This window comes from Venustampulla echinocandica (assembly GCF_003357145.1).
Source record: "Venustampulla echinocandica strain BP 5553 chromosome Unknown scaffold_0, whole genome shotgun sequence".
NCBI classification, from domain to species: Eukaryota; Fungi; Ascomycota; class Leotiomycetes; order Helotiales; family Pleuroascaceae; genus Venustampulla; species Venustampulla echinocandica.
The window spans coordinates 5,771,816-5,798,326 of NW_022474205.1; the positions used below are offsets into that span (position 1 = coordinate 5,771,816).

Here is a 26,511-nt window from a genome sequence, read left to right on the forward strand (position 1 = left end):
CGTAGAGATGGAGAGCGATACGCAATTATCGAGCTCAGCTATGAATGAAGTAAAGAGCAGTGTGAGTGTCGTAGTGAGAGAACGGCGGCGGCGGGGAATGACCTTGATGACCTTATCGCACAGGCAGTGGTTCGGTGCTCGGCTCTCCTTTGTGCTGTCACCGCAACACCACAGTATCAAACACGCAGCTTGTGACGTCGCTCCCCGTCTTATGCCGCCTGCCTAGCTGTCGTAGGCCGTTGCGCGGTGCTTTATTTATCCGCTATTCGTTATGCTTCACGCTTCACGCCCAATTCTTCACCGATGTCATCCATTGAATACCTAACTCAACGTTCGCAGAGCCTAATCTGGTCATTGCGTTGAGCGGAACTGTTAGTTGGCTTGGGGCCCCTATGCCCAATATCCGCATGCGTCAAAATCGGCCATCCGCAGCCTCCAACCTGACCCCAAGAAGATCGCCCTCAACCTTTCCGCGACCGGTACAGTCTCTCAATGAGGAGAGGAGCATGTGGTCTTCATGACATAGCCTAGATAGTGTTCTACAAAAATGTAGTGGTGGTGAGCGAGGACATGTATTGTATTGTACTACCGCTTTCTTTTATTGTTGAGTTTCCCCCGAAGCCACTGGTCTCTTAAGTCGTTTGCTACTTGAGTAAGCTCGAAACAGCGAAACAGCACAGCAGAAAAGCACTGTCTCCCGTTCTGTACTTTCCAGTCGCACCTAAACACCCGAACGAAGTGCTCAGTGGTGCTTCATACCTATATTAAGGGTCCTGGGATGCCGGAGAATTCATCGCAGTTCTCACTCTCATGGGAATTGCGCTAGTCCCAATATAGTCACATACCACGAGCGACAAGGCCCACAGTAGTCCTGCGCTCTCGTTGGCCAACTCGACTTAATTACCTCTGGAGTAAGAATATTCAGCTTGGATCGATGTGACAAGCTGAATACTTTGCGAGTCCACCCCTCGTGGAATAAGACCAAAATTGGAATGGTTTAGTAGTGCGCGGACCAGCTATGGTGCAACCCGTCTCGTGGAATCAAACCTCTTGTAGATATTTGCCGCGATGCTACAATGCAATTTTCGGAATCATGAAAGATATAAGAAGAGGCAAGTCCAGTGAGTCTGGGACTCATTCGGTCCTTCAGCTGTACTCTAAACACCCTGTCTTGGTTCTATCTCAGATTATCAACATTTCTCCTCTAAGTTTTGAAAGTGCTATCATTCCACCATGTCTTTGAATCTCCCTGATCATATTCGCCTGCCAACATCTCCAGACAAACTCCATCTCGCCATAGCACAGATTGCCATCTTCGGCACCATCCTCTCGATCAATATCTGCCTCCGCTCGATACAAACCTGGTGGTATTGGCAGCATAAGAAATGGCAGAGGAATCTTCGGAGGTGTATCTTAAGAGGGGTTTGGAATCTCATCAATATCGTAGCACTCAGTATGAAAACCAAATGCTGCTGGATAGCTCTGAGCTAACATCGGTCCGTTGTAGTCCGCATCATTGGAAATGCATTGTACCTGGCCGTCGAAGTCGCAAATAAAAGCACTGCAGTCACAATAATCGTGCTTCAAGGAGTCGGCGTTATTCCATTGCTCATGTCTTGGATATTTCTACTTTTACGGTGGTAAGCCAGTTCGTATCCTAGGCATTTCGTTCCTCTTGCTAACAAAGCTATATGCAGTGGGAGAGTAAACCCTCAAGACCGAAGCGAGACTCTCTACCCCAAATTAATAAAGCTCGCCCTGCTATGGTCCCGCCTTCCGCTCGTGATCGCAGCTGTCCTTATCGTAGTCTCCGCCTTCACCCTCCGCCTCACGATTTATAAAGCGGGCGCCGTTGTGTTCCTAGTTACCTTTGGATATATTGGTTGCCTAGCCGTGTTTCTGATGACGCCTCGGATTAGGTACAGACTTACGGATGCGGGACAGAAGGCATTGTTGGTGGCGGGGACTGTGATACCGTTCTTAATTGTAAGGGTTACATACCTCATGTTGGCTGAGTTTGGATCTGCCAGGTTTAGCCCCATTCTGGGAGACTGGCAATTCCAAGCTGGGATGGCCTTTGCGATGGAGGTTGCGATAATGCTGTTGTTGATCGCAGGGAGAGCGATTATCCAGCCGGTGACGTCCAGGGAGGGTGGTGGACTCGTGCTTCCAAGTATGCATGAGGAAGCCTCCACTTCTGTGGATGTCTCGAATCGAGTTTAATCTAATGGGGTGGTCTTTGCCTGTTGTTTTATGTTGTCATATGTCGGGACGTATTTACGATCCGATTTCTTTTGTCAAGTCTGAAATATATTCAGGGGTAAGATTTGTCCAGACTACCTAGGGTAGCCGTCCGGGTTAACTGCAGCATAAGTCTTTGAAAACCCATCTACCAAGTCCTTGATCCATTTCCTTCTTGTGATATTATTTACTTCGTACGCAATCCGGAGAGAGAAACCCATACGATAGGCTCCAAAAGGACCTTCTCCTAGACACTCCGCGGATTTGCAGATATTGTCTGCTAGCTCCTCGCTCTTTGCTGAAAAGTCTTCTGGGTAGTGGCAAGATGTGAGAATCTCCTGTATGATAATGATGCAAGCCCAATATGCCAGATAGGCTGTCCCTATGGCGAAGTCCGAATACTGGTAAATCACCTTATAGAGAGAGTCAGCGCGTGCCGAAACCGCTTCTGTTGGTGCCTCCACAATGGACGTAAACTTTGCGAACCAAGGTTGGAACTCGTGGTAGAGTTGAAGAGTTTTGGTGCTGAGGTCCAACACATCGGCCATATCTGGCATGGCACCCTTCATGTTTGCTTCTCGTAAATCGTATCCACGCCGGACAAGGGTAGGGCAACGTGATAAATAAAAACTGAGATCTTCAAGGAGTTCGTAGACTTCGTCGGGGTCTTTGCCATCTAATCGCTCGCGAGTAACTGCCTGCCACTCCTTCTCTTCTAAGAAGCAATCCTTTCCGGAGAACATTGCATCCATAATTATGACTCCTCGAAACGATTTGAGCATGCAGCTGTCAAACTTGGTGCGATGGCATTCTGGTCCGCGAGCTTGCACCAGCTTTCCAATGCCGCTTGCATGCTTCATCCAGGACTCGCGGCTTACCGAGCCAGCGAAGAGCTACACGTTTAGGTTAACGGGTGGCTTAATTGGTAGCTCCTTAAGAGACACAATTACCTCGTGGACTCCCAGAAGTATTGCAGAGCACAACGTTTCGGATGAATTCCATTTCGTTGGGCTTCGAAGTGCTCTCTGTAGCATCGACAAGGCGTGCACATACTCAGTTCGACTATAGTGAATCATTTGCTGGTCGTTGCTTATTCTTCCAACCTGATGGGCTACAAAGCAGCGAACTGCGCGGTTCAACCCTTCGTTGGTAAATGGGTGTGTTGGCAAGAATGATAACCAGCTGATAAGGCCCATATGGCCCGCGGCACTCTGAGTAGCCGGCTGCAGGTGCCCAATAAGGAACGAAAGGCCTTGTTGTAGGCAAAGGTCGGGCGATTGCAGGCGATCCGGAAATGTCACGCCGTCTAGGATCCGGACCTGGAGTTGCATAATAGATTCCCTTTCCTCGGGAGATTTCGAAGTGGGGCATCTATTCCAGTTGACGATAGTCTCATGGAAAGGGTTGTCTTCATTTTGGATTTTGCGATGACGCCTTTCACGACTAGGTCTCCCAGCTACAAATTTGAACTCTTTGCTATACCCAGGGCATTCTGCACCATACTTCCTGCAGTTTCCGCAATGGGGCCTGCCTTCATCGCACTGGAGCGTCGTTAGTCATGTGTGAATTAAAATTAATCGCTCGTTGGAGGGTACACCTTTATCCTACGCTTAACGCAGAGGCTGCAGCCTTTGCTTCGGGGCACTCCAACCATCTTCGTCACTTTTCAGGAATCAGGATTGATGCGCAGTAATGAGGCGAAGGAGTGGCTTAAATGGGGTATGCATAACGGGTGGACAAACAGGCGAATGCTCACGTGAGAGGAGAGGTACGTATAAATAGGTAAATATAGCTTGGCCAATAGCTGAACTTGTTTCAGGTTGAACAACACAAAAATGTTTAACGCTTGCTCTAACATCCTCAACTCCCTCCCTATGTACAAAACTCTACAAAAACTTTACCAAAACCCCTATCCTTCACCTTCCCCCAAGAACACAAGATCCTCTCCCCGTTTCTCTATTTCTCTAACCCTCTCCATCATTATCTATTTTCGTTAGCATCATTTGCGGAGGAATATCGGGTTCTTCTAGACTCCAACTTACTTCTTAGCCATGTGGTGTTTATTTAGCACTCCTTGGTCCTGAAGGTGTCCCATGTTCCCCACTCGCCACCGAGACTATGGCATCCAGTGATACGGAAGCTGCCCATCTTTGACCCAGCCGGGCTGACGGGGTTCTTTCTCCAGCTATAACCACGACCGCCGCTGTGGCCCAGGTTTGCCCCCGCGCAAAGAGCTTCCGAGTAGAAGGAGATCTGGCAACCAAACATCTGAATGGTGCAGAAGCGGAAATCGTTCACACCTTTCTTCGTGATGGTGCTAGCAATATCGTGGCAACCATTTTCGGCCTGTCGGCTGCTAAACGTTTCGCTGATGGGAGAACCGGCTCTCAGTTCTTTGCCGTTGACTTCGAGAACCCATGCGGAGCAAAGTTGAAGGGTAGCCAGGACGGCCAGTAGAGTTGCCAAAAGTCTCATGGTGATGATGTTGAGGAGGTTGTCCCGTAAATCAATAGAAGGTACTCGGATGAGTAGGCAAGTGGTGGTATTGATGAGGCGATGAGGCGATGGCAGGTTGAAATGGAGGGAAATTGACCTCATATATATACATGCTTAAGAAGAGACCTGATAGTGGTATAGAATATGATAATATAAGATTCTGATGATTGACCGGGCAAACATTCCAAATTCGTCACTTCCTTGATTTCAAGAGGAGCATTATACATAAGGATCTACCCAACTATAACTGAAGGAGGATTCTTAAGGATTCAAGATCCACATACCAACAGGGGAAATGGGTCGGTTGTACCTCTGTATGGTGACAGCAACTTTGCGCAGCTGCTCCCTAATAGAAAATCGCTCTTAAACAAAGAGGCTGAGCCGGACATTTCCCGTAGATGGCAGTTTAAGGGCCCAAAGGTTATTCCGAACCAGGGTCAATCTTACGCTGTAGCTTTAAACCTGCGCTAACAATTTGCCTTGTGGGGTAGCGAAAATAGAGCCCCGGTTGGGAGCAAGGAAGGGGGAGGCAGTGATTTCCGTTATTACATAACAGCTGAAGCCACAGAGCAGCAGTGAAGGTGACGCCGAGACTGGGCGATTCTTACGCCAACTCTAACGGCAGTACCGGATACGGTGCTCCTACCGACTTCGAAACACTTGGACCGGCACGTGCCTGCCAATGTTCTTTTTTGCGGCGCAGCGAAGGTTGGTCGAGTGCCAAGGACTTGAAGCGAGGCGAACTTATATAAAATAAGCCAAAAATAACTTCATAGGGATTGGAGCTGAAAGGGAGAAAGGAATGCAAGGGCGAAATATAGGAGGAAGAGATGATAAATGAAAGAATGCCAAGCGAAGTGAAACAAAGAAGCTGAACTTGGATGAAGGCCCCCAAACGACTGAAATACAGCGACTTCACCGGAAAACCATGGTATCCAGCAAGTTCTTTATTCCGTCCCCAATTAACGAAATCTCTGACTTGTCTGTATTCTATTGATCCGTTACATTTTATATCACACCATGTGAGTATGTGGCCTAGCAAAATGTTTTAGAAAAAAGGAGTTCAAGTAGTTAACTGTTAATCAATTCATCGAGCGTCAAGGCTCGAAGTCCAAACTACTGGTGGGAATGGGGTCCATACGAGAGGATGGACCAGGATATATCCTCAGGGCTACGAAGTACTCCGTAGACAATCACATCGCTCCCAGGGTATTTGTTCCAAGTGCCAAGCTCTTTCCTGAACCTTGACTAGGCTGCAAGGAACTGACCTATGTGCGTTCAACGGTCGGAAACTCCCCGTACTCAGGGTGCTAGCCCACTAGCCACCAAGTCGGGAATTGTAGCTGGTTCCTTATTTCTAACCATGATATCTGCAAGACTGAGGTCACGATGCGTGAAAAGTATCCCGCGGATAAGAGGGCCAGCTTGACCCTTGGATATTGACATAAAACCATTCGCGGTAGTAGCATAAAATTCTCGTTCGCTGCCGAGCGGATGTGAGGAATATGATGTTTATTATTTGAATTTTGATAGCTGCGGAAATCGAGAAACCACAAGAACAAAATCGAGAATCATAGGCGTAAATCGATTTTAGTCTAAGGCCGCTCTTTTATAACCGGCAGTAGGCATATGGCGAAGCTGCTCAATATAATATCTCAACTTTGAGCTAACTTGGATTTTGCATGGCTGTCGTACCTAGTCGTCCTCCAAGATTGTTCCAGTGCCGCCCTCAACGAATTCCATGAATATGTAGGTATCATATGGACTCCCAAAACCGTTGGGGTCTCGATCTAACGGGTCGTATGTATATGCAGCAACGCAGCATACAACGTTGGGAGTGGGTATTATTGGTATTTGTTGGCGACGAAAGACTGTCGTTATAGTTTCTAACTCCGTTCGGTCCCTATTCAATGTCACAATGACGTCGCGTGAGGTCGAAGAAGTGTGGGGTGGCTGCTTATTAAGCCAGAGCTCGTGCACTTGGCCAAATTCCGGGGTTGCGGGTGTAAACGCGTTCTCCTGATTTTCTTCATTCCTACATACTCCCACCTAATTCAATTTTTGCCAACCTATCTAAGCCATAGGTAAACAACAGTGGCTACCCTGCGCATATGGTGCTACTAGTGTTCCGATAACACATGGCGGTGTACCATGGTGCGGATATGAAGAAAACAACAAATCAGTGGAACAACTCAGCAGAATACTTGGCGACCGGCCGAGGTTCAATACTCAGCTCAAGCGTGTGGCCAAAAGACCAACAGATACACATCAGCCCATAAATTCTAGCGCCAAGGGTCCACGTACCTGACAGGCAAGTACATCCCCCAACACATCGGGTCTTTTTGGAATCCCTTCGTTCCCTCTCCTCCAGACTGTTGTACGTATTTATATATGTGGAACCAAACGAAATCGCATCTCAAAAAGGCGTGTTTCTGTGGTTACTCCTTTCTCGTGGGTCTATCAAATCACCATTAGTGCCAGCTTCACTTTGGGCCGAACTATCGCAGTTCTACGAGGTAACCGCCACCATGTGTATTGTCCTCGCCACAACAGCACACCCCACTTACTCAATCATCATCATCGATAATCGGGATGAATTCATCCTTCGTCCAACTAGTAGACCGCACTGGTGGACCTCGAATGACCAGCAGATCCTCTCCTCCAGAGACCTACAACGAGCAGAGCAAGGGACGTGGCTCGGCATCACCAGAACGGGAAACTTCGCCGTCTTGACAAATTACCGCGAAACCGACACTCAAGATGCTGACCATCCGATACAAGGGGCACGCAGCAGAGGCGGTATGGTCACCGCCTGGCTTTCAGCTTCAGAAGATGAGGGAATCGAGAATTTCGTACATCGATTGTTGGACGGTGAAGGCGTCAAGGGCGTGGGAGGGTTCTCCCTGCTATGCGGGAAATTAAGGAAGCAGAAAAGTTCGGACAGTGGGCTTGAGCCTCTGGCGATTATATCAAATCGAGCTGGAACTCCTGATGATGTGCCATGGATTGCGAAGCGAAGAGGGGAAGTTTATGGATTAAGTAATACCTTCTATGATGACCCGATATCTTGGCCGAAGATCGAAATTGGCAAGGAGAAAATGCTAGGTGTTGTCGCGGAAGTAGTCGAGGCTGGCATGGGAGAAGAGGAATTGGTCGACAGACTGTTTGCCATCCTCGATACGAACACACTTCCACAACAAGATGGTCAGGATTTCGAGGAGTATTTATACGAGCTCCGAAAATCTATATTTATTCCTTCGATTGGCCATGCTGAACCCCCTCAAACAATACCTGAAGCCGATCAGATTGCGACCGGCAGTCCCGAAGCGCTCAGCGGCGATGGGGAGCATTTGGACGCTAGGTTAAGGGCGGCAGAAGCGCCAGAAGCTGGGAATGGTGGAATACCGGGTATTTATGGTACCCAAAGACAAAGCATCATTCTAGTAGACTGGGAGGGAAACGTGTCATTCCGGGAAAGGTCGTTATGGGATGAAGAGGGCCATCCTATAGAAAGGGGAAAAGGGGACGTGAAGTTTGAATTCAAAATAAAGGATTGGGAAGGAGAAAGTAAGGGCATCGTAGTGTACCCTCGTTCGGTGTTGTAGATGGCTAATGATTAACACGACACAGATTAAATTGTTTTTTATCAAATTGTTTTCAATTCCAGTACCTGTTAATGCCGATATGGCATGAGCGTAAATAGAGATAATCATATTGTTAAGTGTGGCTCTCAGTCTTTGCTATCGTTGCAATGTCTGAAGTTTCTAGATGTTGCTATTCTATAAATGTGCTCCCTACATGTTTCTCCGGATTCGAAAGCCCACTTTCTTCACTGTGCTGTCGGAGAGGCAAGTCAAGCCTTTTTCCAGCTCTCCCCCCTGTTTAGCATGCAATATCCACAGCCCATTTTGAACAGAAAATGCCATGAAGGGAAGGCATCTTAAGGGAGAACTGGCCGTGCGTTTGCCAGCTGAAGCACAACGGCCAACCCCCTGGTAGTACACAAACAAGAGTTGATTGGCGAGAAATCTCAGCTAGCCCCTCACTATTTGGAACTATCCACTTTGCATATGTGTATCCTTTCTGTTTGGCCGTGTTGCACTTTAGCAACGCCTACTGCATGTGCTGAGTTAAAGCACGAAGTTGTAGCCTACAAATGAGGGTTCCTATAACATTTTGTGTATACTCGCTATACTACTACGATGCATCGCTTAATCTTGGGAAGTGCTATTATGGTAGCATCCCGTTCCTACAGTAATTAGGCCTGAATCACTCTTTACGCTAGTTTTGTGCAGAGGACTCAAAGCATTCTCTACTTATGGATACTTTCCACGGATTTTGTGGTATATTCAGTGTAATTGTTCCGAATGCATGCCATTGAGTCGACGCATCTAGGACATTCAAGTGAAAGGAATATCTTGTTCCGCCCTGGGCTGCAAAGGCTGTTCATACTGCTTCGTAGCAAGTGAACAATTAGCTTAGTAGTAAGGGCTTCAAGGTGCTTGATGAATAAATAACCCAACAAATTGAAACCATTCACAATCTATTATGGCTATATATTGACTTCTCTTGTCTTACACTTTGTGAAATTGCTTGTACATGGACACTTTGTGAAAATTATTTGTACATGGTTGGTTGCCTTGGTCCTTTAGTTATTCCATTAAGCAAAGGACTCAGTGGCGCACCCAAAACAAAAGAGAGGACACTGCAACTTGTCCTGTTTTAGGTTGTTTAAGTGACTTTAGCAATTCCACAAGTAAGTCGCAGATTGTCTTAGTCCTTCGGGGGCAATTGTTTATACCGCGTTTTAGACCAAAATCGATTTTAATTAGCACCAGCAAACCTTTGCCAACATTCAATATATATTAACATAAACTGAACAATACGAGCCACCTATTTATACGTTTTAGTTCTTTCTAATATCCCACATGTACTGGACCATCGAGCAGAAGGATATGCCTATTGATCAGAAGTTCGCCTAGTTTGATTATATCTATATGGCCGCGTTATGGCGACGACTAATATATTTCCCTCAACTGGACTGGGCGGCCATCTCACGACGACGATTCACCGCCGAGCAATTAGGAGAGACTAAGCTTATCATACCTCTCACTATTGTCAAAATGGAATCCTCCCAGATCCATCGTCAATCACACCTTCCACAACAATCCCATCCCAACCAGCAAGATGGATAATATTGATGTCTCCAATCCAGCCAAACAATCAAACCCTTCCCTTGCCTCTACTCCTTCATTCTCACAGCTCCCTCGCCGCTTCCTAAGGAAGCTTTCTTCTGTTCAGATCCTCCAAAAGACCTCTCTAAAGGCGGTGGCTGGAACCTCCAAGCCCAACCCCCGTCAGCACCAGCAGTATACGGTGTCTTCTCCGCCCCCTTTACCATCGGGTCCTATTAGCTTGCAGAATCCGATGAGATATGAGTTTTCCAAGAACAAACCTCTTCCTTTCATCCCAATTACTGAAAGCGAGGGCAGCACTTCCAGCCCAGACACCATGGGACCAACGCGTATCCCAAAATCTATTGGTACAAAGGGCTGTGGTCACGATGATACTGTTCACCCCGTCACACCTCGTTTGTTGACCCCTAAGATGGGGGAGAAAGAGGTGAGTTCGAACATTCGTTGGAAAGTGACGTCGAAACTTCAGCTAACAACCATCTAGCATACTATGCCGGTACCAGTACGGCCCGTGGATCCTCTCCCTAATAGAGCAGGTCGGCAAATTACAAATCTTCCAAGGTCCCGTACAATGGGCATGTTATCAAACCTTACTTCAACTTTCTCGCTCTCCAATATGAGCTCGAGTTGCAGCAAAGGTCACGACTGTTTGCCGTCCATTATACAACCTACCTCTTCTACACCTTCAAGTATCCGCCTACCTAAGGTCAAGGCCTTTGCTAGCACCAACAATCTCATCCCCCTTACAACAGCAGTCGCTAGTATTACTACTCCAACTGCGCTTGCTGGGACAAGCTGCGAACCTTCACTAGCAGCTACGACCCCACGAAACCCAAATGAACACCACCAAGCAATGCCACCCTCATATTGGGCAGGCCGCTTGCAGGGTATACACGACAGACTTGGCAATGAGATGCTACAAGAGACGATCGACAACTTTCGCGACAAGGTGTCCCTGACAGCTCCCAAATGTCTTCAAGAGGAGTTGGATAATCGCTATCGCCAGGCATTCAAGGAGTTGCAAGAGCTATGTATCACCAAAGAAGCCAAGAAGAGTTTGTACGACTTTCAGCAAGCCTATGCTAGAAGGCTGAATATGCCCCTCCTACTACATATCGGTGGCCACATGAAGGATGGATGGAAAGTTAAAAAGGAAGCTCAAAAAGGAGGCTCAAAAAGGAGCTCAAATGAATGCTCACAAGCTTCATTACAAAGACTGTCCAAGGCATGGAAGTAAGGAGCAAACGGCCGAGCTACGATCGATTGATCGGAGGGAAAGACGCGCGCCGGCTTTCGACCTACTTGGTTGAAGTTGGAACGATCTGCATCAACGATGAGATGCCTCCTTGATTTGTCTTTTGACATGGAGGTGGGAAGGGGTATAATATTTGAGGATTGGGTGGAGCGGTGGAATTTTCTGTTATTTGTTAGATTATTAAGAGCGTCTAAGGATGGCATATATCCGCCTCCAAAACGAAGAGCGTTTTTTCTAGTTGGTGCTGAGTTTGAGAGTTTCGGATTTAAGCGAGACGCAGACGCATCTAGATGATAGAACTTTCTTATGCGTTTTAGACCTCGTCGAATAAGAATAGGTTGATTACAACGAAATAGAGAGATGGATAGTAGTTGAAGCTGGAAATGACGTAGTTCGAGGACTCAACCACAGTCCCACACCAACCAATCAGAGGGAAAGTAATTCAAAGCAATCGCCCCACGATAAGGCTGCAGCCGTGTCTAGACCTGTACATAAGGGAGGGGTTTTGGTCTTCTCCCTTTATACAAATTTCTATCACAAAATCTTCAAATCATCCACGCCGCTCCGCCAGCCCTCACCTTACTTCGACAATAACTCGCATCTCTTCTTTGAAGCTCAACAAACCCGCCGACACGATGGTTACGCCCGTCACTTGCTGTGGCAAGAGCAGCCAAGGCTGCGTCTGGTATGTGAACCCCATACCCATAGCGGTTTCCCTTCTCCCTGGCGACTGCTAACAATCTCGCAGCGCCTCCCATGCCAAATGCTCCTGTGGCCAGAAATCTGCGCTTCACTGCACTTGCGACAAGGCATCAACTGAAAACACTGTCGCTGGCCCCCGATGCTCATGCCGTATGTTGACGTCTTCACCTCTTCAAGACAGATCTAACTAAGTAACAGGTGCTCGCGCTGCTGGAAGCTGCACTTGCGAGAGAGCAAATATTGAGAACGCTACCTTGAGCGGTGATACATGCTCCTGTGGTGCCCGACCTGCTGGTATGTTTAATCCTGGGCCAATCGAGCCACTACCTTATGAACTATATTGACCACTACCTTATGAACTATATTGACCATGCAACAGCTTCATGCACCTGCGAGAAGGCTACTGATGGTGGCCTCCTACCAACGGAGACCGACTTCACTAACGCCTAGATTCAACCACCCTCCAGATACCAATGCAATACACATTGATGAAGTCGACAAAACATGGCGCTCGAGGATCTGTTCAATTACAGTCTCGCCTTGTCCCTCGCCTTCTCAATGCAGCACCCTAAGTATGCATCGACATTGTTCGGCACACTGGGGGTATTCACTTGGTACCTACTGTGGTGGATATGGTTTTCTTTGCGGGTCTTGAGGCGTTTGTACTTTGAGTTGGGCGTGAGCTTGTTTCTGGCTTGGTCGGCACTTGATCCTGAGGAGCTGATGGAGCGAATTTATGAGGGTAAAAAAGCGAAACGGGAATCTCGCATTCGGCGGCCATGGGCGCGCCCATTGTATTGCAGAGACAAGGCGTTAAGGAATACATGAATACATTACAATCAGACCTTTCTTTGTGTTTGCATCTGTTTAAGGCCGTGACGATGATTAACAAACTTACTTTACACCCTCAATCCCACCACTTGATATGGAGATAGGCTCCTTAATATGACATAGATATAAAGCGAGACTATTGTTGTGCGTAATACTATCACCAAATTCCACACTGGACATTGTCATGACGTTGATGGCGGGTGTTGGTTTGGTGGCAGGGATCCGACCTTCACCTCCTACATCACCGCATAGAGGAATCATACCACCTACTATACCGAGGCACGACAACACCACCACCACCGCCCTGTGCTATATTTCCCTATATCTCACTAATATATACAGTCTATACCAACGAATCCATCACCTACTGATCTATCCATCACTCCTATACCAAATCTACCAAAATGGCAACTCATTCCACCGTCCCCCTCCCTCTCCGCATTACTCAAGCTATCGGTCTAACATCCTCCTCCCTTATGACCGGCACTGCCCTCAGCATATCTTTCCTCTTCACCCCGATCTTGCTCCAATCCCCTAGCGGCGTTCTTCTCCGACAATGGGCCTCGCTCTACGGCACTATGAAAACCGTAGCCCAAGTCAACACCGCCATTACCTCTGCCTCCTTCTTCTATCTCGCCTATAAAATTCATAACCGCGAAATAAGCGGATGGTTGGCTGGATATGTGGCTGCCGGGGTGTTGAATGTAGCTATTGTGCCCTATACCTTGATTGTTATGCGGGGCACGAATGGGAAGTTGCTCAGGAAGGAGGAAGAAGTTAGGGGTTTAGGAAAGATGGACAACGCTGTTGATATTACAGTGGAGGGGGAGACCGTGCATCAGCTGGTTGATTGGTGGGCGGTGTTGCATTTGGGGAGGTGTTTGATGCTTGGAACGGGGCTTGGGCTGGGACTTTGGAGTGTCTTGAATTGATGTGCGTAGGGTTGAGCTTGGCTGGGGGGAAGCAGTAGGAAGAGAAAAGGATGGTACGTATATGTATACGGAGTATAGGATGGATATTTATGTTGGCCCTAGAATTGGCCGGGTGCTAGATTGGAGGATCAATTCGCAGCATGGGACACCCATAGTGAGATAGTTCTAATAATTCTACATAATCCAATGCCAACTCCGTGAATGCTGTGCGATATGGGCCGATCAGAGTGGAAATTTGCCTACTATCTGACCAGAAATGTACAGATTTCCTCCGGGTATAAAGTATGCCAGTGGACGCCAGTTGTGCAACCATCCCTCTATGCGTTGTATTTGGTTTCCTTGAATGGATACCTGACTTCATCATCTTTCCTCAACCATATCTGCTTCTTCTTCTTCGAGGGTACGTGCTCGACCCAAACCTGTTTCGCTTTCTCCTTCATAAACACTCTGATATATCTCGGATCCCATAACTCGCTGGCCACCCCTAGATCTTTGCAACACCGCATCAGGGCGTTGGATTTACACCCTTCGGTGGCAGTTGGAATGCCTTCGGGCGAGAAATAGTCCTGTTCTCCTCGGGCGACGGATACTAACCTATAAAACCGCACCTCAATCAGTTCCCGTATCACAATAAACTCACGAGCAAGGTCGAGAGCAAGCTTACCTTCCATGTGCAACAAGTGCATATTCTCTCGTGATACTCTTCCCCGTAACAATGGTCTCTCCTCTCGGTGCCAATCCCCAACCCCCTGGTCCAAAAGATCGATTCAATATCCTCCTGTATTTAATCTCTGGCAGATATATGATCCCGTCCGGCTTGACTTCCACATCATCGAAAGGTATTGGCGCGAGCAACACGTCTGCTGCTTCCTTTGAAAACGGTTGGGCCGATAAGCCGTGGAATGACCTCGTCCAATCCACCTGCCTAACTCCTTCGTCGAGGATGAGTGGCTCGTCCGCTAGGCCGCCAGTCATGTCTTTGATGGGTGATTGATCGTCTATGGCGGAAGGTTTCGCGGAGGGGGCGGGAGGTTTTGTTGTTGCATTCTTATTGATATTATTATTGCTGACCTTGCGGGGATAGTTTGGAGTTGGAGTTGAGGCAGAGGGGGCGACTTGATGGGATCGGGACGTCGAAGAGAAAGGTCTGGAAAGATGTTGAAATTGGGCTCTTGTTCTGCTAGATTTCGAGGCGGTCGAACGTGCGATGGCTCCTGTTAAAGAGGTTGACGCATGTATAGAGGTTGAGGTTGCTTCTGATAACGCAGAGCGCGTTGCCCTAAGAATTAATGTTGCCATGGTCGTCTGTATGGTCGGTGAGCTTTGGAAAATAAGTTGGACGCGAGGCTGTTCGCGATGGTTGTATGCAGGAGCTCGCGTTTGCGCCACCTGAATTTCGTGTGAAAGTGGATTAAAGTCAGAGCAACACCGCGATGCGTTTGAAAGTATTTATTTTTATGAAACTGATTTAATCAGGAGAAGAGATATGTGGTTTATTATACAGGTGGTAATACAATCTTTTCAAGCTCTCCTTACATATCCCCAGTAGATAAACTTCTCATACTATCACCGGACCGGCGTTGTCGCTCCATTATTTACCTAGGTACTTAAGCATCTTTCACATCTTTCATCTCGGTCCTCTTATCATTCTGTTGCTGCTTCCAACATTGCCGGAACTTCTCCAGCTATATAGTAGAGGAAAGAGTCAGTCACCAACTGGAACTTATCGCTAAAGCCACAGCGGGAAGTAAATAGCCTTTAAAACTCACCTCGTCCTTGCATAACCTCCAATCCTTCTTGTCATAATAGCAATCGTTCATCCTCGTGTTCTCCGCTGCATCTCCTGTTAGAATGGTTATCGGTCTCCGGAACTCTCGGTGATATAAGATCAGACTCACCTGCACATCCGGTGCTGAAAATCCGCTTGTCCCTGCAGCAGAAATCTTTAGTCCGTTGGGAAGCTAGGTACAGGGGCAAGGGCAATATCTCACCAGTCATCTGGCTCATCATCGTCTTCAGCTGCCGCGGCCCTTTTCGAATCGCTCTCGGATTTCGACATATTTGTGGTTTCTGCTCCCCTGGTGTGAAGGTTACAAGGTTCCAAGATTCCAAGGTGTGAGGTTAAGTTACGGTGCAGCAATTGACTCCCTCGGTTGGAACCGGTCCGCGATACGATCATGGTGGAGAGAAAAATGAATGTCCTTGTCTACTCAGGTATGATATATAACTAGCTCCCTCTTATTTTTAAAATAAAATGTTTAGTTAACACTCTTCTTTTTTCAGGCAATGGAAGTACGATCGAGTCCGTCAGGCATTGCCTGTATACTCTCCGTCGTTTGCTCTCACCAAACTACGCCGTCATTCCCGTGACTGATACTGTCATCCTTAAGGAACCCTGGACACCTTCCTGTGCCCTTCTTGTATTTCCCGGAGGCGCTGATTTGGGATATTGTCGATCCCTGAATGGGGAGGGCAATCGACGCATTCAACAATATCTGCGTCGAGGCGGAGCGTACCTCGGGTTCTGCGCTGGAGGTTACTATGGTAGCTCAAGGTGTGAGTTTGAGGTGGGCAATGGGAAGTTGGAGGTCGTCGGGCCTCGAGAATTGACTTTATTTCCTGGGATTTGTCGGGGATGCGCGTTCAAAGGCTTCGTATACCATAGCGAAGCTGGAGCGAAAGCTGTGAAGCTGCAAGTCAACAAGGAAGCTTTCAAAGGGGAGAGTGATCTTCAAAGCTTTCGATCATACTACAATGGCGGCGGTCTATTTGTGGATGCTGGAAAGTATGCAGATAAAGGCGTTGAGGTTCTTGCAACCTACGCGGACCCTACAGATATCGATGGAGGAGAAGGACCTGCTGCTATTGTATATTGCAAGGTCGGTGAGGGTAGAGCGGTATTGACAGGTCCACATCCGGAGTAAGTTGCTCGGTTCCAACAGGGATTTGTAACTAATCCGTGGTATTAGATTTGCCGCTATAAACCTCAACCCCAATGCCAATGGCCCTGGTTATCCAAAAGTTGTGCAGGCATTGGCTGAGGATAATGAGTCCCGGGTTAACTTCCTCAAAGCATTATTAACAAAGCTTGAGCTGGCCGTGAATCAGGAGAAATCTTCGGTACCTTCCCTCTCTCGCCTTCATCTCTCATCTCAACATCATTATTTGGTGGGCGAACTACTCGCATCATGGGAAGACATTATTACTATTGAAGATGGCGAAGAGTACATCAAAGGGGAGAATGATACTTTCCATATTGAGAAACGGAGTTCTCGGTGGTCCCTAAACTCTCTTGCCAAATCACTTCCATTACCTGGTCTGTCTGGCGCAAATGTAGAGCATGGGGCTGACGAGAAGTCCGATTCCGGTTCGGATGACAGAATAGTCGACTTTAACGCGATTGTCAAACGCATAATCCCCCATGAAACGGACTGGCCCGGAACGAAAGAGACGCCTTGCTTCAACCACCATTCGTTCTACGCAAACCTGAGGAAGTACCAGCATGAGAGTGAAGGAGAGGCAGAGGACTTTGGGCAGGCGCTGATGTATGGGGAAGTTGTGACAAGTACTAATACAATACTGGAAAAGTACGTATCAAAATAACGTGTGCAAAGACACCGCTAATAGGTCGCAGGAATCCGAAGTTGCTTTCCCATATCCCAGAAGGCTTCACAGTCACAGCAACTACCCAGGTGGCTGGCCGAGGTCGGGGCTCGAATGTGTGGGTATCGCCTGCCGGATCATTGATATTCTCTGTATGCATGAAGCATCCAATGGACCTCAGTAATACAGCCCCAGTTGTTTTCATACAGTACCTAGCAGCACTGGCAACTGTGGAGGGTATAAAATCATACGACCCGGGGTATCAAGAGACGCCTGTAAAATTAAAATGGCCGAATGACATATGTAAGTACACGTATTCATCAGAGTAACCCAGGCTAATTTGTGCAGACGCCCAAGACCCAACAAAACCAGGCAAGAAAGAGTACGTCAAAATCGGGGGCATCCTCGTAAACTCCTCATATTCCTCAGGGAACTACGACCTAGTGGTTGGCATCGGCCTCAACACCACCAACGCCGCCCCAACAACCTCTCTCAACGCTCTTTTACCATCCCACCTTCCCCCTTTCACCCTAGAAAAGCTCCTCGCGCGGATCCTCACCAAATTCGAGATACTCTACAAATCTTTCTGTCGCACGGGGTTCGATCGGGCGATCGAACAGAGATATTACGATAATTGGCTTCATACGGATCAGATTGTGACGCTGGAGACGCAGGGAGGTGCCAGGGCTAGGATAAAGGGAATCACGAGAAATTGGGGCTTGCTGCTTGCGGAAGAGCTAGGCTGGGAGGATCGGCCCACGGGCAAGGTTTGGGAGTTGCAAAGTGATAGTAACAGTTTTGATTTTTTGAAAGGTCTCTTGAAACGGAAGGTTTAGGTTCAGAGATGTATAACTAGAACATGCCCGTCAATAGCGAACAAGAATAACGCACTCGTACCAAGATCTTGCAAAAGCTGTCGTGCGGTCAGAATCATGAACTCGTCCTATATAAGTCTGAGCTACATGGCTCAAGGGCTGCTCGATCCATTGTTGCAAGCGCACTTCAAATCCTGTAATATCCTTACACTGTTGTCTTCAACCAAACCATCCCAAGCACTATACAAGTTCGCCACTCCTCTCACGCCAACCATAACGCCGCCGCAAAATATTCCAGGCAAAAAAGAAGTAGCTCAAGCCTCATTTTCATCCTCATCCATACCAAGCACCCGTGAGTATTGCACGGTAAGCCTTTGCAGATCTCGGAATTTCCCTGTATTATGTTAGCTCGAACCCGTGTTATCTCAAATATGGAAGTAGCTTACCGAGAATTAAGACAACCTCCTTTAACAACTCCTTTCTATCCCACCCGCAGAGTTTATCATCTTCGCTAAGCCAGCCTTCACCCTTCTCACCCTCCGTCTTATCTTGAAGGATACCGCCGAGAATGGTCTTCAGGAGCTCTTCTACTTTGGTCTTCAGACCTTGAGCTCCAAGGCGCTTTGCGTACATAAAGAGGTAAATCCGGAATTCGTCTCTTGCGCCTAGCTGTAACGCCGCCGCCACACGATTCTCTAGATGTGCGATGCTGACACCGGACTCGAAGCCCTCGAACCCTTCCCGAGATAGCAGGGACTTGATGAGCCGTTGAAGGTGGTACGCTCGGCCCTTGAGAAGGACTTCGTTCGTAGTATGCCGTTCAAGGTGCGGTATAATGCCTGCGGAGATGTTGGAAGTTGTAACCCCATCCCGCCTTGAATCAGGACCAACGCCAGTCGATTGCAAGGTGTTAATTGACGAGTCGTTCGAATTCCAGTACTGACTTCCAACGGCCCACCAAGCCTCTGATAGGCGTTGCCATACATACATCGATGGTGAGTAGAGGTAACCATCGCCGTTGCTAAGTGTAACAATGATATGACCAGTGGAGTTCAGATGTGCGGAAGTGACGCCCGGAGCGCTGGTCGTATGCATACCCAAAGAGTGCAATGCAATGTCTAATATCGGCGCGAGCGACACTGGCGGATGAGGAGACCCATGTGTCTTGAGATTCCACACGTAGCACATACCAACCGCGGTTATGCAGAGTAGCCACCACCCTCTGCATTCTATTATGACCGGCTGAGCCTCCAGAACTAAAGCATTGAATATCCGACGCCCAGCAGGAGTCCAAGTATAGATACTTCCATCCTCACAAGCAGCTACCCAAAAGTTCTTATTCCCGGTAACCAGAATGACAGCTCGGGGTAGAAAGTCTTGCCAGAGGTTAACGCCTCGTTTGCTTGCGCTGATTTTCGAAGGATCCCTCATTTGGGATGGGTTCGATGGATTCTGAGCTTCGAAAACTACATCGTCGATCGCTTTTGTAGATTCCTCTGCTCCGTTGATAGTGCCGTTTGTTCCCGAAGTTGATGGCAAAGCACCGCGGTCGAGAGATCTTAGAATATGTGTTCGTACTTTGGGCACCGCTAATCTTACTTGACTGACTGACATCGCAGGGTTTACGACAGCTGGTCTGATGAATTCGGGAGTCGGCACTACACCATTCTCAGGTAAGAGAGGGATAGCTGGCTCTACTCCATTTACCCCGTTAACCATGATTGGAATTGGACCGTTGGCTCCTCCAGCAGCAGCTCGTTTGTTGGCTTGGTCGTCCTGCTCGTCCTCTTCAAGGGCAACAGATTTGCGTTTATTCCCAAGTAACATCGCTGCTAGACCACCTCTTGGAAGGCCGTCGTATGGTTTGGATAGATCTAGTATTGATTGGGGGGCATCATTTGGGGCGTTGCTAGAACTTGCAGCCATCAACTGTGACTGAGGCAACGAAGAGAGTCCTGTTCCAGAGGAGGAAACAAGTAAAGGTGCAACTCTCTTTTTTCCTTCCTTTGTGATAGTAACCCGCTGTTTCATTGCTTCCAATTTCTCTGCATTGGGGTCCTTCACAACGGCAGGTGCTGGTGCTGGCGTATCTTGGGCGGGGGATCGACCGTTCGTTACCGCAGGTGCAGTAGATGTTACTCCAGTCATTGGGGTTGAGGTTCCATTAGTGTTGCCATCCCCATTCAACACGGGCGTCGGATTTGAGGCGGCATCTCCCATAAGCGCTCCCATCCTCCCTTCTGCCCCTCGTAGCTCCCCGGCCTTGCTTCTCTCCTCTAGTCGAAGAGCAGCGACATCTTCAACAACACCAACTCCTCTTCTATTGACGCCAAACTTTTGCAAGGCTTTGTCGTTCTCTGACAGGGGTGCTATGAAGCCAAGCTCCCCCTTTTCGAACTCCAACGCAATTATACTCCCATCCAAACTTGACGCAAAAATAGTTAGGCCATCTGGGGTCCAAGCAAGATCCGAAATCGATTTTGCTGCCAAATCTTGACACACGACCAACGGCCTTGAAGAGCTAGTATTCCAGATACTTAAAGTTTTATCCTGTCCAGCACACGCAATAACGGTAACTAAAGCTTGAGTACTATACCCGCTATTATCGGTAGTTTCAGGGCTGATTTCTTGTTTGCTGAATAGACGTGGTGAGAATGTGCAGACTTCCGTAGGACCTTCATGTCCAATAAGATTGATATCACTATCCCAGAGCCCTCGATTGATGATCGCGACCGAGCTGACAGGCCCATTCACGGCATTTGCAGCAGCAATATGATTTCCATCTGGCGACCAAGAACACCTTCGGAAATAGGTTGTGAGAGGAGAAGAAGCAAAGGGTGCAACAATAGTGTGCTCGAGCACAAAATTGTTGATAGAGTCGTAGGCGGTAGCATTAGGAAGTGGAGAGGTGAATCGGAAGAGTTTAATCGTGCGGTCATCGCTCGCTGTCGCAAAGTACTTGTTCGCAGGATCGAAGGTAATTCCTTTAACATGGCTCTGATGAACTGAGAGAGTCTTCAACTTCTCAAACGTATGCCCAGACCAGACGACGATTTTCGAGTCCAGTCCAACTGATACTAGTATTGAGCAATCATAAGACCAGCCTAGATCCTGCACATCGTTCTCGTGTCCAATTAACCGCCTGACGATTTTCCAATTTTCAACGGGAGCTGGCTCATTCGTTCCTGTTTCGCCATTAGAATCAGTCTATGTATATTCGGGCCAATGTGGAATGGCATGCTATACCGAATGAAGCTGAGTGCGCGGGTGGATTCGCGTCGATGGCGTAGATACATATGATCTTGTCATCTGCGCCCGAAGCTAGCCAACGACCGTTTGGTGAGAATCTAACCGTATGAATGGTCCCCGAATGATAGCTCATATGACATAATTGCTTGGGCTTGGAGTGATTGGGATCTCCTGCTTGGAGAATGGCTTCGGTGGACCATATTCGAACGTGGCCATCTATTTAAACCATCCCATCAGCGCTATATTTAATTTTGATTCCATCGCCATGATATTCGTACCTCCAGCAGCAGTAGCTAGCCTGGCCCCATCGGGCGATACGTGACAGCTGTAAACCTCGAAGTCTTTCTGTTCTCCTAATATTGCGGGCGCAAAGGGCGCAGAAGTTAGCCAACTGTCACAAGGATTCCTACTGGAGATGGATCAACACTAGACACGCCGACGTACCACTATGCGTCAGCCAGGCTGGCTTGATGAACTTCATGGTTGTCACCAGAGAAGTGATCGATGGGCATCGTTAAGTTGTTGGTTTTATCGGAGCTTGAGAACGGAGCAACGCGAAGTCGCGACTATTTTCATGCTGCAAGATGCGCCAGCGCCAGCCAGGCCACTTCGCCTGAGGATGGCGTTTCGGGCGCCGGGGTCTGTCACTGATCGGCATATATTTAGCGGTGGCTTATGGGCTCGGCATTGGGTGCAATAAATAGTCCAGGTACGGAGAACTACGTACACCTTTCAAACTCAAATGCTCTGAATACCTCCACTTCGCTCACGATAGGCAAGATACTGGCTGCTTATTGATAGCTCTACATACGCGTCTAGTACGGTTGAGTGGATTAGAGGTTTTCCGCTATTTATCTTCCTGCGACTAAAGCCTTTGCACCGTCTCCCTTTAATGAATAATATAGACACTGTTGTACAACTTTTTACTCCTTGTTTAGTTCAGCCCAGTTCCCTCACTTCTTTTTTCTCGCATTCTCAAAAGAATCGAGCATGCTCCTCTTCATCTCGTCGTTTGGTGACTCTGCTTGAGACGGCTGGCTCTCCGAACCCTCCTGTGCTGCGGACTTCTGGGCTTCCAACGTCCTCGCTGCTATTGTCTTAGCCTGGGCATCTCCGACCTGTCCATACACTGCCATTGCGCTTGCAATCATGCTTCCAATGTCGCCAACATTCCCTGGTACAACAACCGCAGTGCCTTCCTTTGCCAATTTGCCAAACGCATCCACATACTTCTCCGCCACGCTGAGACTGACAGCATTTTGGGCAGATTCCTTTCCTTCCATTATGCTCTTCGCAACTGCCTCAATACCTGCAGCCGTAGCTTTCGCTCTCAGCAAGATCGCTTCCGCCTCACCACTAGCCATATTGATCTGCTCACTCCTCAATGCCTCAGACGCCAGAATAACACTCTGTTTCCTTCCCTCGGCAATATTAATAGCACTCTGCCTCTGGCCCTCGGAATCCAGAATCTCTGCTCTCTTGCTTCGCTCGGCCGTGACTTGTCTGTGCATGGCTTCCACGACACCTTCCGGTGCATGGATATCTCTAATTTCATACCTGAGGCAGACGACGCCCCAGTCTTGTGCTGCTTCGTTGATGGCCTGTGTGATATTGGTATTGAGAGCCGCGCGCTCCTTCAGGACATGATCGAGCGTCAACTGGCCAATTTCTGAACGCATAGTTGTTTGGGCTAGCTGGGAGATAGCGTATTCGGCGTCTTCAACTCCATAACTGTAAATCCTTAGCAAAGCCGAACGGGGGATTATGGAAGGGAACATACCTTGCTTTATAAGCATCGAATACTCTGGTATATAGGACGCCATCAAGCTCAAGCGTAACATTGTCCGCCGTGATGGCACTCTGGCTGGGTATCTCTATTGCAGATTCCTTCAAGCTCTTGACGTATGCTATCCGGTCAAGGAATGGTACTAGAATAGCAAGGCCTGGTTCCAATATCTTGTTGAACTTTCCCATGCGCTCAACAATCCACGCGGTTTGTTGGGGTACAAATCGAACAATGGTATTGGCAGGTAGCGAGGGGCGTTGGAAGTAGGAGGTTGGGATATTAGGGTTGTTGTTCTGGAGTCCTAATAAGCTGGTGCTTTGCGATCGTGCTTGGCCGTCATGGAGCTGTCGTTGGAAAGCAGGAAGGGCAGCTCTTCCCACCGTAGTCCGGGGAACGATGGATGTGATGCCCTTGCGCAGCATTCCGCTGGATGAGGCCATATTTAACGGTATGCGCGATGCCAACCCCATGATATGATTGTCGTGAGTTGTGCCAGAGCAAGAGAAACGTCGGTGCTCGCTGCCTCGTGAGGTTGGAGCTAAATTTTGCGGGACGCGAGGCGAAGGAGGCTGAACTGCGGCGGCGAGGTTGTACAGCCGCTTCAAAAACACTAATACATCATCGACTCGCAAGCAACCCAACCCAACCCAATTCGAGTCACTTTCTAAAGCATAAAATTGATAGAAGCACTAGCTCACCACTACTTACTTAGACCGCCTGTGACTATATCTTTTGCGCAGAACCAGAGAAGTTTGATTGCGCAGCAGTCATCTAGGCCTGGCCAATATGTCCGAGTATTGGAAGTCAACGGTAAGCACTCTTTCCAGATTAATCTATTTGGTGATGCTAATGGACTTGCAGCCTAAATATTGGTGCAAATACTGCAAAACATATGTACGGGACACGAAACTCGAGAAGCAGAACCATGAGGCCACCCCTAAGCATCAAGGCAACCTCAAGAGATTTCTCAGAGACCTACACCGCGGGCACGAGAAAGATGAAAAGGACAAAGAGCGTGCGAAATCGGAAGTGGCACGTCTAAATGGGCTGGTTACGGGCGGTGGAGCTACTACAGTTTCTTCCTCATCTGGTTTTGGAAGGGGGCCGACACCATCATTACCCAAGTCACAAGCAACGCCTTCGCAGAGAAAGCAGCAGTTAGCACAGCTGGCAGAATTGGGCGTTAGTATACCGGATGAATTTAGACCTGAGATGGCAATGGCTGGGGAATGGCAGGTCACATCGGAGAGGGTTATAGTACCAGATGGGGAAAGAGGGCCGGATGCCATTGCATTAGGTGTGAGAAAAAGAACCGTTGAAGAGGAAGAAGAAGACGCAGCTGAAACCAAGAGGAGAAGATGGGGCTCGGCATATCGGACACATCCAGCAGCAGAAGATAATAGCGATCTCGACGTGCTATTGAGCAATGCAACGCGGAAAGGTGCTGGTCCAACAACCAAAACCGAAGTCGAAAAAGACGCCAACTCTGAAATCAAGGAGGAAGCTAAGTTGGAAATAGATTCTGAGATCAAGGCGGAAGTCAAGCTGGAACCAGAGAATGGTGAAAGAGCTAGCGACGACATTCAAGGTCCAGCATCCATCAAGAAAGAGCCATCGGATGGGACCCTCCATCTTGAAACCGCCCCTCCACTGTCAGATGCAACTGTAAAGCAGGAACCACAAACGCAAGTTGCCCCCGAGATTGTGTTTAAGAAACGGAAAGCCAAGAATATACGCCAGAAATGAGTGGTTTGACACGGAACCTCTTGTTCATTATTAACCTCATTACACAGCCCCCCAACGTATCAGGAGTCCCGAGCCTTTACTGTGGGTACTGTATAGGTGTGATGAGCTCATACTCTTCCCTTGTTCGTGTTGCCCGGTTGTCGGCAATTCCTTGGCGGATTATTTATTACTGCCATCAAATGTTATTTTCTAATTAGAAATCAACACGATATGTCAGCAATCGTCCTATGGCACGTCATAAATACCAAACAATTCTCAGACAATTGCACTCCAACGCCAGTATAAGAAGTCCACTTATATAGTGCATTCGGATTGAGAGGCCTATTAATTTCCAACCCCGTTCGGTTTTTAGGTATTGCCATAGTTTATCCGATCCACTTGCGACACTCTACACGATGAAGGAAGCAGTTGTCTCTAGCGTCACAACGGTAGCAATTCACGACGTGCCTATCCCAACGCCCCGAGCAGACCAAGTGCTGATCAAAGTTGTCTTCTCTGGCTCTAACCCGAAAGATTGGAAAGTGCCTCTATGGCGGACGCTCGACCATAATTCTGGCGACGATATTGCCGGTATTGTCGAAGCCGTGGGCGAAAATGTTGTTGAATTTAAGAAAGGAGATCGAGTTGCTGCATTCCATGAGATGCTTGCGCCCCATGGAAGTTTCGCCGAGTACGCTATCGCATTCGCCTCTACTACCTTCCATTTGCCAAAGAAGACATCATTTGAGGAGGTGAGAGCATTTCCAGGCCTCAACGTTACGTCTCGCTAATATTAAATACAGGGTTCCACAATTCCCCTCGCAGCAATGACTGCTGCCCTTGCTCTCTATTTCCGTCTAGGCCTTCCTGAACCATGGAAAGAAGCAACAGCGAGCCCAACCCCTCTAATCGTGTATGGTGGCTCCAGCGCTGTTGTAAGGATAACTCCTCTCAACAATAATAGGAAACTAATCGCTAACAACCTGATAGGGAGCTTTCGCAATCAAACTCGCCAGACTCTCTAACATCCACCCAATCATCGCCATTTCAGGCAGAGGACAAGCTTACGTAGAAGGACTAATCGACCGCAGCAAAGGCGACACAATCATCGACTACCGTATCGGTGACGAGGGAATTGTATCTGGTATCAAGGAAGCATTGAAGAAAGCCTCTACCAACGAAGTTCATTACGCTCTTGACGCCATAAGTGAACATAACAGCTACCAGAATATTTGCCAAGTATTATCAAAACAAGGCAGTAAAATCACTACTGTGATGCCTATCAAAGATTTCAGCGTCCCGGACGGGATTGCAAACAGCTGGACTATGGTCGGGGCCGTACATGAAGACGTTGCGCCAGAGTCAGCTGGAGGAAAGGCTGGGATGAAGACTGGAGGGAAAGAATTTGGCCATGTCTTTTTCAGGCTTTTCTCGAGAGGCTTGCAGGAAGGATGGTTTACTGGGCATCCGTACGAGGTCGTCCCTGGCGGCCTGAACGGTGTTGAGAAGGGGCTGACCGATATGAAGTCTGGGAAGAATTCCGCTACCAAGTATATATTCAGGATTGAGGACACAAAGTAAGCAATAAGAAATCAAAAGGAAAGAGTAGTAAACTCTTTTTAATGAATGATAATCATACACATGTTAACACCTCTTAATGCAACCTGGCACGTTCATCCAA

General features: G+C 48.1%; 13 protein-coding genes across 13 annotated transcripts; 7 read left to right on the forward strand and 6 right to left on the reverse strand.

Moving 5' to 3' along the window:
• Positions 1-1,761: 1,761 nt before the first annotated feature.
• Positions 1,762-3,895, reverse strand: BP5553_01776 (uncharacterized protein; the record flags this gene model as incomplete). Its single annotated transcript, XM_032010399.1, has 5 exons — positions 1,762-1,860; positions 1,932-2,166; positions 2,341-3,134; positions 3,192-3,782; positions 3,839-3,895. The coding sequence occupies 5 exons, from the start codon at positions 3,893-3,895 to the stop codon at positions 1,762-1,764; spliced, it is 1,776 nt and encodes a 591-aa protein (XP_031874453.1).
• Positions 3,896-4,305: 410 nt separating this feature from the next.
• On the reverse strand, positions 4,306-4,716 carry BP5553_01777 (uncharacterized protein; the record flags this gene model as incomplete). Its single annotated transcript, XM_032010400.1, has 1 exon — positions 4,306-4,716. The coding sequence occupies one exon, from the start codon at positions 4,714-4,716 to the stop codon at positions 4,306-4,308; it is 411 nt and encodes a 136-aa protein (XP_031874454.1).
• A 2,549-nt stretch (positions 4,717-7,265) lies between these two features.
• On the forward strand, positions 7,266-8,342 carry BP5553_01778 (Uncharacterized protein; the record flags this gene model as incomplete). Its single annotated transcript, XM_032010401.1, has 1 exon — positions 7,266-8,342. The coding sequence occupies one exon, from the start codon at positions 7,266-7,268 to the stop codon at positions 8,340-8,342; it is 1,077 nt and encodes a 358-aa protein (XP_031874455.1).
• A 1,582-nt stretch (positions 8,343-9,924) lies between these two features.
• On the forward strand, positions 9,925-11,169 carry BP5553_01779 (uncharacterized protein; the record flags this gene model as incomplete). The annotated part of the gene is made up of 2 exons (XM_032010402.1): positions 9,925-10,359; positions 10,417-11,169. 2 exons carry the CDS (start codon positions 9,925-9,927, stop codon positions 11,167-11,169), a joined length of 1,188 nt encoding a protein of 395 aa, XP_031874456.1.
• Positions 11,170-11,822: 653 nt separating this feature from the next.
• Positions 11,823-12,339, forward strand: BP5553_01780 (Uncharacterized protein; the record flags this gene model as incomplete). The annotated part of the gene is made up of 4 exons (XM_032010403.1): positions 11,823-11,872; positions 11,936-12,039; positions 12,088-12,183; positions 12,269-12,339. 4 exons carry the CDS (start codon positions 11,823-11,825, stop codon positions 12,337-12,339), a joined length of 321 nt encoding a protein of 106 aa, XP_031874457.1.
• Positions 12,340-13,124: 785 nt separating this feature from the next.
• On the forward strand, positions 13,125-13,652 carry BP5553_01781 (uncharacterized protein; the record flags this gene model as incomplete). Its single annotated transcript, XM_032010404.1, has 1 exon — positions 13,125-13,652. The coding sequence occupies one exon, from the start codon at positions 13,125-13,127 to the stop codon at positions 13,650-13,652; it is 528 nt and encodes a 175-aa protein (XP_031874458.1).
• A 317-nt stretch (positions 13,653-13,969) lies between these two features.
• On the reverse strand, positions 13,970-14,951 carry BP5553_01782 (Uncharacterized protein; the record flags this gene model as incomplete). The annotated part of the gene is made up of 2 exons (XM_032010405.1): positions 13,970-14,246; positions 14,317-14,951. The coding sequence occupies 2 exons, from the start codon at positions 14,949-14,951 to the stop codon at positions 13,970-13,972; spliced, it is 912 nt and encodes a 303-aa protein (XP_031874459.1).
• A 308-nt stretch (positions 14,952-15,259) lies between these two features.
• BP5553_01783 (Uncharacterized protein) lies at positions 15,260-15,711 on the reverse strand (the record flags this gene model as incomplete). The annotated part of the gene is made up of 4 exons (XM_032010406.1): positions 15,260-15,337; positions 15,422-15,495; positions 15,551-15,582; positions 15,644-15,711. 4 exons carry the CDS (start codon positions 15,709-15,711, stop codon positions 15,260-15,262), a joined length of 252 nt encoding a protein of 83 aa, XP_031874460.1.
• A 118-nt stretch (positions 15,712-15,829) lies between these two features.
• Positions 15,830-18,091, forward strand: BP5553_01784 (Class II aaRS and biotin synthetase; the record flags this gene model as incomplete). The annotated part of the gene is made up of 5 exons (XM_032010407.1): positions 15,830-15,866; positions 15,936-16,572; positions 16,622-17,239; positions 17,287-17,558; positions 17,604-18,091. 5 exons carry the CDS (start codon positions 15,830-15,832, stop codon positions 18,089-18,091), a joined length of 2,052 nt encoding a protein of 683 aa, XP_031874461.1.
• A 293-nt stretch (positions 18,092-18,384) lies between these two features.
• BP5553_01785 (Protein HIR) lies at positions 18,385-21,800 on the reverse strand (the record flags this gene model as incomplete). The annotated part of the gene is made up of 5 exons (XM_032010408.1): positions 18,385-18,464; positions 18,517-21,255; positions 21,317-21,535; positions 21,598-21,672; positions 21,764-21,800. The coding sequence occupies 5 exons, from the start codon at positions 21,798-21,800 to the stop codon at positions 18,385-18,387; spliced, it is 3,150 nt and encodes a 1,049-aa protein (XP_031874462.1).
• Positions 21,801-22,272: 472 nt separating this feature from the next.
• On the reverse strand, positions 22,273-23,545 carry BP5553_01786 (uncharacterized protein; the record flags this gene model as incomplete). The annotated part of the gene is made up of 2 exons (XM_032010409.1): positions 22,273-23,050; positions 23,100-23,545. 2 exons carry the CDS (start codon positions 23,543-23,545, stop codon positions 22,273-22,275), a joined length of 1,224 nt encoding a protein of 407 aa, XP_031874463.1.
• Positions 23,546-23,891: 346 nt separating this feature from the next.
• Positions 23,892-24,851, forward strand: BP5553_01787 (Uncharacterized protein; the record flags this gene model as incomplete). Its single annotated transcript, XM_032010410.1, has 2 exons — positions 23,892-23,915; positions 23,967-24,851. The coding sequence occupies 2 exons, from the start codon at positions 23,892-23,894 to the stop codon at positions 24,849-24,851; spliced, it is 909 nt and encodes a 302-aa protein (XP_031874464.1).
• Positions 24,852-25,246: 395 nt separating this feature from the next.
• Positions 25,247-26,411, forward strand: BP5553_01788 (uncharacterized protein; the record flags this gene model as incomplete). The annotated part of the gene is made up of 3 exons (XM_032010411.1): positions 25,247-25,582; positions 25,634-25,765; positions 25,821-26,411. 3 exons carry the CDS (start codon positions 25,247-25,249, stop codon positions 26,409-26,411), a joined length of 1,059 nt encoding a protein of 352 aa, XP_031874465.1.
• Positions 26,412-26,511: the final 100 nt, after the last annotated feature.